This window comes from Chanos chanos, chromosome 1 (genome assembly GCF_902362185.1).
Source record: "Chanos chanos chromosome 1, fChaCha1.1, whole genome shotgun sequence".
NCBI lineage: Eukaryota > Metazoa > Chordata > Actinopteri > Gonorynchiformes > Chanidae > Chanos > Chanos chanos.
The window spans coordinates 22728099-22738777 of NC_044495.1; the positions used below are offsets into that span (position 1 = coordinate 22728099).

At 39.6% G+C, this 10679-nt stretch overlaps 1 protein-coding gene across 1 annotated transcript; it reads left to right on the forward strand.

Moving 5' to 3' along the window:
- The first annotated feature begins 448 nt into the window (after positions 1 to 448).
- abcd2 (ATP-binding cassette, sub-family D (ALD), member 2) lies at positions 449 to 9775 on the forward strand. The gene is made up of 10 exons (XM_030771488.1): positions 449 to 1492; positions 1739 to 1919; positions 2239 to 2360; positions 3776 to 3947; positions 4289 to 4383; positions 4568 to 4713; positions 5871 to 6016; positions 6710 to 6794; positions 6894 to 7019; positions 7280 to 9775. Exons 1-10 carry the CDS (start codon positions 548 to 550, stop codon positions 7494 to 7496), a joined length of 2235 nt encoding a protein of 744 aa, XP_030627348.1. The 5' UTR covers positions 449 to 547; the 3' UTR covers positions 7497 to 9775.
- The last annotated feature ends 904 nt before the right edge of the window (positions 9776 to 10679 follow it).

Sequence of the window (10679 nt, forward strand, 5' to 3'; positions counted from 1 at the left end):
TTTTACTTGAACTCCGTTACAAAATACATCAAAATAATGTAAAACGTTTACATTTTATCGATGCAAATCAAATAATAATCTGTCCAATCATGTCTGATGAAATGGTGAATTAATGACTGAATGAAGTAAAGTGCTGAGCGTGGTTTTAAGTGCTTGAATTTAAGAAAGAAAGACTTTTAAATACTATGCTACTGTGTTAAGTCACCAGTTTAAAGCGAGTCGCTCGATATCAGAGTTTGGCGTACAACGAAGGGGCTTTGCTGTGTTAGTTCCAACTTTAATGATCAGTGTGCATAGTTTCTGAGGCTTATTTAAATACGTCACTCAAACAGCCAATCGTATCCGTCGTTTTTCAGGAGGAGTTGCCGATGAAAAAACGCAGCAAACTGAATGACGAGCAGTTCGGAGACCTAGCGGTTCAGCATTCGTGCTATATCGCGGTCTCAGCATCAAAACTGATGTGTACCACAGGACCATAATTTTCCCAATGGCTGCTCCACCGACTGACATTAAAGAAGACTGAAAAGCTACTGCCTGATCAGAAAAGATGTCCAATATTCTTCATGCAGCTTCCAAACTGAAATGGAATCAAACCACTGCGGCGAAACAAGCCGTCATTCTTGTGGCTGCTGCATACGGCGTGAAAACCCTATATCCCATCATCAGCCGACAAATCAACAAACGAAAAGAGCACAAGAGCAACTCAGATGCAAAGGGAAACGGTAATGGAGTACTGTCAGTCCAGAAATCTGCATCTGTGACGGTACATGTCCACAAATCGTCACCTGGTGTAAATGCGGATTTTTTAAAGCAGATACTTGAACTAGTTAAAATTGTATTTCCTAAGCTTTTAACCAAAGAGCTTGGTCTGCTCTGCCTACACTCTCTTGCTTTGATCTCGCGGACGTTTTTGTCTATCTATGTTGCTGGGTTGGATGGCAAAATCGTGAAAACAATCGTCGAAAAACAGCCCAAGACATTCATCATCAAATTAATGAAATGGCTCCTCATCGCTATTCCGGCTACATTTGTCAATAGCGCAATACGCTATCTTGAATGTAAGCTTGCTTTAGCCTTTCGCACACGGTTGGTTGATCATGCATACAAAACCTATTTCACTGACCAGACGTACTATAAGGTCAGTAACATGGACGGGAGGCTGGCGAATCCGGACCAGTCTCTCACGGAGGACATCATGATGTTTTCGCAGTCGATTGCGCATTTGTACTCAAATCTCACCAAACCCATTCTTGATGTGATACTCACTTCCTATACGCTCATTCAGACCGCAAGGTCTCGAGGTGCAAACGCAAGTGGTCCGACCTTGTTGGCAGGATTGGTAGTGTTTGCTACTGCCAAGGTACTACGTGCCTGCTCGCCTAAATTCGGAAAACTAGTTGCCGAGGAAGCTCACAGGAAAGGATACTTGCGATATGTGCACTCAAGAATCATTGCCAATGCCGAAGAAATCGCTTTCTACAGAGGACACAAGGTTGGTACAAACGCACTATCCCTAATGCCACTGTCAAAGGCCACTGTCATACCATTACAGTGATTATAGTGATGGCACATGGGCCATAATGCATTGATGTAATGGCTTCTTGCAGTATTCTTGTATTGCTGTTATCTCTCTGTTTACCCAGCACAGGATTATCTTCCAGCTATAAACCTGCATCTTTGATTATATGACCATCAGCATGTGTTGCAGTGTTGACAAACTTTTTTTTCTGGATTTCAGGTTGAAATGCGGCAACTTCAGAAGTGTTATAAGGCACTGGCAGACCAGATGAACCTCATCCTATCCAAGCGTCTGTGGTACATCATGATTGAACAGTTCCTGATGAAATATGTGTGGAGTGGGAGTGGCCTGGTCATGGTTGCAGTGCCCATCATTACTGCTACAGGCTTTGCTGACAATGGTACTGAAGCATCTATACAATTTTAGTCTTTTTTTTTTTTTCCAAAAAGTTGTTTTATGCATTTTCTCTCTCTCGTCCTCTGGTTCAAATTTGTGGAAATGAGCATAACAATGGCATTACAACACTGCATTAATGGAACTACATCATGTATATCATAATCAGTTTGGTCCTGTAGTGTCACAGTCATCCTAACAGATGGTGGTGTGTAGACACAGCTGGTGTCCTCACATTGCCTAAGCAATTATATGCCAAAGATGAAAATGATTGTGTTGTTTTGGAAAGCTAAATATTGTTTTGAGACCTGATTGTTCTTTTGCAGAGCTTGCAAATGGTCAGACGCAAGTGTTGGTGAGTGAAAGGACTGAGGCTTTCACAACTGCACGAAACCTTCTGGCCTCAGGAGCAGATGCCATTGAGAGGATCATGTCCTCTTACAAAGAGGTACTGGCACATGGCTCGCTCTGCTCACTCCACACTGTGACGTTGTAGGTGGGGATGGATGGAGTAAAAGTTATTGTATTCAGCATTACCACATAAACAAAACTTTTTTTGTTGTACATTTTGCCTTCTTGTTAGCTGGTTAGATCCTTTCAGAAGCAGAAACCATTCTCTAGTCTGTAGTGATGCAAAGCGTACAGTGAAGTGCCATGCATGCTATTGGACAGTATGCTTATGTCAGTGAAAAAGCAGATCTCAACAGGTCTTTGGTTATTATTTAATATAGGGTTATTTTTTGATTATCTATACTTTGAGAGCATTCTTGGCCTTATACAGGACCATAGAAAATGCATTCTTGAACCTATAGAAAATTAGAGCCTTACAGAACATACTATTTATCAGTAAAAGTGATATAATCACATGGTTTAGAGGTCATGGAGGAGGACCCTGCTGTCACAGCACAGCGGTGAAAGTTGAATGTCTGGTCACATGATCGAAGCCTTGGGTACTTTGCGATTTGCCGGCTCCATCACGGCTTTACTTCGCCTTTCCCGTGGCTTAGCCTCACTCTGAGTAATCCACCATCTGCTGAACACTAGTCAAGTTCTAAAGCATGGGCATCAGTCAGCTCCATGTCACAGACACTGAACTCAGCTCCGCTGAGCAAGGCCCCCCACCTACCTCTTAAAGGTTTAATGAACCAGCTACTGAAATACAGTAAATAGTAATTTTTATCACAAATATATGTCTAAGCAACTCTCTCTCTGACATGCTCATTCTGTGTATCTAAGTATATACTGGGAGAGTATATACACTTTGCCACAGTTTTAGTTTGTTTTAGTCTGAGTGCACAAGTGACTTTCTTGCAACTAAGAGCAAGTTAACATGTTGCTGAATTCTGTAAAACACCCCTTTGAACGTTGCTTCAGTAAACCCAAGTGACCCCTTGGGTTTATATTAGCAATCCACATGGCTGGGAGGATGTAATGGCCCAGCCTATTGAAACTACAGTCTTCCCATAGGACGATGTGATGTTTCCCTGACAAGGGCCTCAGGACGCTCTGTGCCTGCCTTGTGTATTCTTGACACATCTAAGTACTCCTATTTGAACAGATTATGCCTCAAGGCAAACACGTTGTTGCTGAAACTAATGGGCCTTCGAAACAATGGCCTTAGTGATGGTCATTGTTTTTCATCAAATACAAACCACTGGCACTGCAGAAAAAAATGTTTTTCCAGGTGTTTATGTAATTTTGTTCTAATGCACCATGGATCTAACAAACAGCTATTGTTGAGCAATGTTGGCATAAGATGGGACCAGGGCCAAAGTTTTATTGACCTTAACCCTGCGAGGTTTGCATGACACGAGCCTGTGTTTGCTCGAGGTGACTGACCTCAGGTAATCCTTTATCACACAGATCACAGAGCTTGCAGGATACACGGCACGGGTGCACAACATGTTCCTGGTCTTTGATGAGGTGCAAAAGGGTGTGTACAAGCGCTTGTCTGTTTCAGCAACAGCAAACACCGGGGACAAGAGGAGTGGGAGCAGGCCTGAGATGCATATTGATGGCCCTCTGGAGATTAAAGGTACAGAAATGATTCAATGCCACACCACCTAACAATGCTCTCAAGTGTGTGCACACACTGTCAACTAATAGAGTTTCAAAGAACTCTTTGTTGCATGATCCAAGAGCAGGCTGAAAATAAGTCAGTGTTTGTGGTTTTTCCGATATCACTTCACCATCAATACTAATACAATACAATATCATTTTCTAATACTGATGGTATTTGAACACTATTTCATAGTCGTCAAATCTGTCATTTTAAGTTCTATACATTTTGCAGACAAACACATTCTCTAGGCTGTCTAATGAGATTGTGTTACATATTTTATTGGGGTTACTTCTGTTTGTTTTTTTCTTTTACAGGGAAAGTTGTGGATGTGGATAAGGGTATAGTCTGTGAGAACGTACCAATAATCACCCCTAATGGAGATGTGGTAGTGTCCAGTCTCAACTTCAGAGTAAGAAGGCCTTCACTTCTTCTCACCAGCTGTTCACTGATGTACTTTGATATAACACTGTATGACATAACTAGTGATTGTTCATTAAAGCCATTTAAAGGCAAATGTATTTTAGATCAAGCCCCCTCTCTCAAGAGATTTGAGAAACACTGTCGTGATGTAATGTCTTTTTGCCGCTGTGAAGGTGGAGGAGGGAATGCACCTGCTCATCACAGGGCCCAATGGCTGTGGGAAGAGCTCTCTGTTCCGAATCCTCAGTGGACTGTGGCCTGTATATGGCGGACTCCTCCACAAGCCCTCTCCACAACATATGTTCTATATCCCACAGAGGTCAGAGTCCCTCACAGACACACACACACACTTGGCCTGCACGATGTGAGGAAAATCTGCAATGTTCAATATTGCAATGATGATATGACTTACTATAAATAAACAAATATTGAAGTTCGCATATTCACTATACAGTTCCTATGTCTTTCTGCTTTAATAGGTGCACTGCTCGCATAGACCCCAACATTGATTAGCTTATGCCCACTGAATAAAGAAATGAAATAAATTATTTCAAACATGCTTTTATTGAACAGATTCCACATGATTCCACCCATTAAACAGAACATTAAATAAGATATTATAACTATAAGAAATTAAAGTTTAATTTCCCCCGCTCGACTCGACGTTAGTCGTTTTGTGGTCTGGCTAGTTTTGAATTGTTTGTGTAGTTTTTTATGGTTGTATTGCAGGTGGTGATGGAGGTTGGTTGTGTTTCCTCTGGAAGTTGCCACAATTGTTTGGCATGTTTTACACAGTACCTATGTTTGTAACACGTCATCTCTCGTGAATCCAAAATAATCCCAAATAGCACAAGTTCTGTTCTTTTTCACAAGGTCTTTGTCAACCTTGTGAAAAAGGTCAAATATTTGCATGCTGAGTGTGAATGCATGGTGCATGTAAATAAAACGATTTGTCTTATTCATCGCATTTCAGGCAGTCTTTTGCGATGTGGTTATCAAGCATGTTCATATCACAATGACGATGAACATATGATTTATCAGTCAGCACTAACAAACACACACACACACACACACACTGACTCTGATTCCTAATTGTTCCCCCATCCCCCCATGTCCTAAATTTGCCCCCACTGCAGTTGTAATCAGAGAAGGACAGTAACTGGACCTTCACAGGAGTGCTGAGTAAATGAAACCAGAGACGTCACTAGTGAAATATTTACCAGGTCCTGTGGCAGGGGGTATGGCCAGAGTTCTGCATAGGAGTGAATATTTCATATGAGTCATGGGCAACATGTAAAAAATTGAGATGTGGTGTGACCTTAGGGAGCTGGTGTGTTTAAACATCCAGCCTAATTTTGACCAAAACTGCTTGTAGAAGCAATAAAACTGAACAGTCATGGAGTCAGATATAGTTGCATGAACCTTGCCAAAGTGTCAGTTTATGATTATGTCAGGTTGTGCCTTCTGCTTGCTTAGGCCGTACATGTCCATTGGAACACTTCGGGACCAGGTCATTTACCCAGACACACTGGATGACATGCACGAACGTGGCTACAGAGATAAAGACCTAGAGGCTATCCTGGACATTGTCAATCTAAATCACATCGTCACACGTGAGGGGGGTATGTTTTCTGGCTGTCTTTTGATCTTATTAAACGAGTCTTGTGCTGTGTTAACTGGAAACAACTTGTCACTTATGGTGAGACAAGCAGGCCTTTTGTTTGGACACTGGAGCTTAATGGGGTTGTAAAGGACTGAGAACATGAATGGACTGCTTGTGCTAGAGTGAGCATGTTTCCCAGCCAAAAGTAAGTCAGCTAAAATAATCACCATAATCCAGATTCTCAGATATTGGTTCCTGTCCAGCTCTTCTCTTTCACAATCAACGGGTTGTAGAATCATGCAACCCTTTGTCAAAGTCTTTGGCCTTTACGTGGATTAGATTTGGGGGGATTAGAGTTGGCTGTCTTTTGAAAAATGCAGTCTGTCACACGCTGAGTGAGTTGGTGACATAAGAAAGCGGTTTGTTTGATCTGAATTTATACTTATTTTACTCTGAGAAAAATTTGATACTGTTAGTGTGGGAATGGAACCATTGTCGGGTTTGACTGCATTTATTCTCACCCCTCAGAAGTTTCTCTTTGCGCTTCTAGTTATTTTGCAAACCATTACAATAGCCCTTTGAACATGCCTCTGATTTGCCAGTGTCATTAATTGAATAGATCTTCATGTAGCTCTATTTGAGTGTTTGAGTCCTAAATATTAAAAAAGTTTTGTAGTTTTATGTGCTTGGATAAAAGATTTTTCATTTGCAGGCTGGGATGCAGAGATGGACTGGAAAGATGTTCTGTCTGGTGGAGAGAAGCAGCGAATGGGAATGGCACGCATGTTCTACCACAAGTCAGACATAATCTCACTCACTTTGGTCTGAGTTATATTATACCAAATATATTACCAAAATCTTCTGAATTTTAACTTGGCATTTCTAAATATCTCTAGGCCAAAGTATGCCCTCCTGGATGAGTGTACAAGTGCTGTTAGTATTGATGTTGAAGGGAAAATATTCCAGGCTGCAAAGGATGCTGGGATCTCCTTGCTGTCAATTACTCATAGACCCTCTCTCTGGTAAGAAACAGATACAGTATGCCACAGTGGAATGAGCTGGTCCATTACTAACAGTAATAATGACAGAATTATTCATAACAATTGCAAAAGTCTAATCTCAGATTTGTAACTACAGTATAATAACATGTCTTTTTTCTTTGACATTGCCACTAGGTCTAATTTCTCTCAATTTGGTCACAGTAATGTAAAGGGGGAACAGATGTATTAAGCTTTTACTAGTATGCACTTCATCATTCACTCTCCTATTTGACTGGCCACAGGAAGTACCACACACACTTGCTTCAGTTTGATGGTGAGGGCGGCTGGCGTTTTGAACAGCTGGATACTGCTACGCGGCTGTCCTTGACTGAAGAGAAGCAGAGGTTGGAGTCCCAGCTTGCTGGCATTCCCAAGATGCAACAAAGATTGAATGAACTGTGCAAGATGCTTGGTGAGGATTCTGTTTTGAAGACTACTGAACTAAAGGATGAAGACTGAGAGTAGGAGAGTGAGAGAGAGAGAGAGATACTCACAGATGTATTAATTCTCCTTTAAATGTGCACACCTCAGTTATATTCTTTTTATTACTTTTTTCCAGTGTTAACATTGATTTTAAAACGCATTGTACTGTATTTGTGATTTTATAATTACCTTGCTGAATTATGCTCACAATACATATTTCTTTGAATAATGTGGTAGTTTAGAGTTTTTTAGCACTTTATTAAATTTCATAAGAATTTACCCAGGGATGAACATTTTTCATTCTCATTTTACTGTTCAGGTAGTTCTCAAACAACAAATTTAGGTTTTACTCTGTTACAACTGTGAAAGGAAGTAGTCCATAGTTTTGATGATATTCTGTTAGATGTTTCTTTTGAATTCTTTTTAACAGAAAAATCATAACCCAGAAATATTGGCCTTTTTTAAGAAATCTTGTTTTTGATAACCAGAACACTAAATATGAACAGACATAGTTTGCTATGGAGTACAAATATACAGGTTAGATATTAGAAATAAGTATTAGTGTGTTTTAGTGCACTAATTTACATATTTGTTTTACACTCATTCAGAAAAATGTGATTTCTTGTCAAGGACTATCTGAGCTCTGGTACTGATTATTGCTTTATGAGTCTTTGTCTGAAGCTCATTTGTAGCCTACTCTTCTTCATAATCACTCATACAGGACAACTTCTTTGATCTTGTCATAGATCCCACAGGAGTGGAGAAATAGCTGTCTTTGGTGCCCATTACATGGTGCCTGTAAGGCTCATAAGTTTTTGGTTTGCAAAACAGGTACAGTGAGATGGAGGCAATGGGTCCTGTCTGTAACACAGCAGGTGTTAGAGCTCTGGGCAACAGATGCTTCCCTGACATGGCCTCTTTGTAGGTTGACAGATAACTATGACTAAACTGACACATTTCACCAGAGGGATCCCTGAAACACAATTCAAATTGTTAAAATGGTGATATTCAGTTAAAAAGCAAGTGAATTGTTTCCGAAAGTTCCTTAAGTATTTTTCCTCTGAGACCTCTAAGTTAATTTTTTTTAGTGTAACGACTGTTCTTTGGTGTAGTATTCCTTTAGCTTTTTATGATGTTTTTCGCCCACTTGAAATGTATTTAATTTTCCCTGATGCCACTTACCTGTCTCTCAGACGGTCATAATGTGAAGCATATTTTTCCTAGTTTTTTTTTTTTTTTAAATGTGTGTTTGTTTCAGCTTCTGTTTTGAGCTTTTTGTTACGACAAGATTTTAAGAAGAATGCACACTGAAAGAGTTTTCAGTCATTGGAAAAAAAAAAACTGAAACTGTCATTTCTGAGGTTTTGCATTTGAAAACATAATTGTTAAATTTATTTACCATTTTCAGATGGTCTCTTTATTTTAAATCTGCACATGTGGTTAAGTTGCCTCAGGAATGTTCACAGTGTAGCACAAGGTCCTTGTTTGTATTTTTTTACCCTTATTTTCACCCAAATTGAAATGTGCAATTAATCTTCACCTTTCGAGTCTCCCTCTTGCATGAAAACAGCATCAGTCCAGGAGGGTTTGGTAACCATACCTTTTTGCTGAATTGAGCAGCCTTTGCAGGCAGCAATATACAGAGTCCCTCAGTGCACTCAAACTGCACTCTTATCTGCTGTGACAGAGATAAAAATGAATGACTCTGAGTTATTTCCATTCTAGATTATCATCTGCATTTTAATCACATTCTTTTATGTTTATATTACACATAAATTACGGAAATCCATATTTTGGAAATGCAAAAAACCCTTGCACATTAGAAGTACTGTATAATAGCCCAGTTGCCTATATTTTGATATGTGATATCCCTCTAACTCTGGCAGCAACAGATATCATTGACTAGGTCGGCTGTAATTTGTACATGTAATGGCAGAAAGCATGAATTGTCATTTTGATGAAAGGAAATACCAAATCCTATTTCACAATTACTTGGCTTTTATTCCTGCAAAACCCCAAGGCTTAGTGAGCATCCTTTTACAGTCCTGTTAGGAGTAACATATGTCTCCTTTTTGAGAGCCTTTGTTGTTTCTCAAACAAGTGCTGCATTTTTAATGTGAAACAGATCTAGCTGATCACTCCCGGCCTGTCTGTTCACTGGATGGTTTCTATCTCGGCATGACAGGAATTACAGCACTCAGTGTTTTCAAATGGTATAGACACAAACATGTAATTTTGAAGTATGCTTGAATAAATCATTGAAGGTTAGAGTCTGGCTGTATGAGGAATATGTAAATCATAAAGAGCAATTTGCGTAATCATTGCTCTGTAAATAAAAGATTAAACTCTAATACTGTGTATTTGTGTTATTTCCATTTTGGTATATAATTTACAGCATGTATCTTTCTGTGGTACTCTAGATAAGAACGAACAGGGCATATATTTGTGCTTCTGTAAATGATAAGTTAGGAATAGCAGCAGTGCATCTGTATTTTCCCATGTTGTTGGTGAGAACACAATGACAGCAAGGAAAGGGCATTTATTTACATGCATTGTACTGGTCTAGTCTGGTGTACGATATCTTTATGGAAACTGGTAACTCCTCATTGGGTGTAACGTGGTGCCCATGATTTTGTTATTATGTAAACACATACTGGAGAGGTGTACTATGGAACACAACCCCTTCCACAGCTTCTTTGGATTTTATCTGTATGCTGTTGTTATCTCTATGTGTGTGTGTGTGTGTGAATCTATTTTTTCATGCTTGATCAAATTAAACAAATAAATCTTCAGAATGTCGTCTCTAGGCCGCCGGTATCAGCATATGCTATGTCCAGGTAAATCCACTTGGGGGCGCCAAATGACATCTTTTCTATTCACAAATCATAGTAGAAAGTGATTTATTGTAGATGCACAGTATGAAAGATAACAGGATGAGACATTAGCCACCCCTTCCCCACCGACTTTTTAAAGTAATAAGCACTAATAGTTGTGGTGTATGTAACGTGGAAATGATTTCATATTACTTTAATTATTGCTGTTGTGTGCGCAAAAGCTCATTAATAATTCATGTTGGCGTGCTAAGCGAATATTATATTTTACATGGGCTACAAAATTGTTCAATCTGAATAGCTTGTGAGAGTAATGTTAAAGCTGTAAATTATACAATTCTAATGTAAGACTCTTTGAAGACTTCGGCAGTGATGAATCGATTATCGG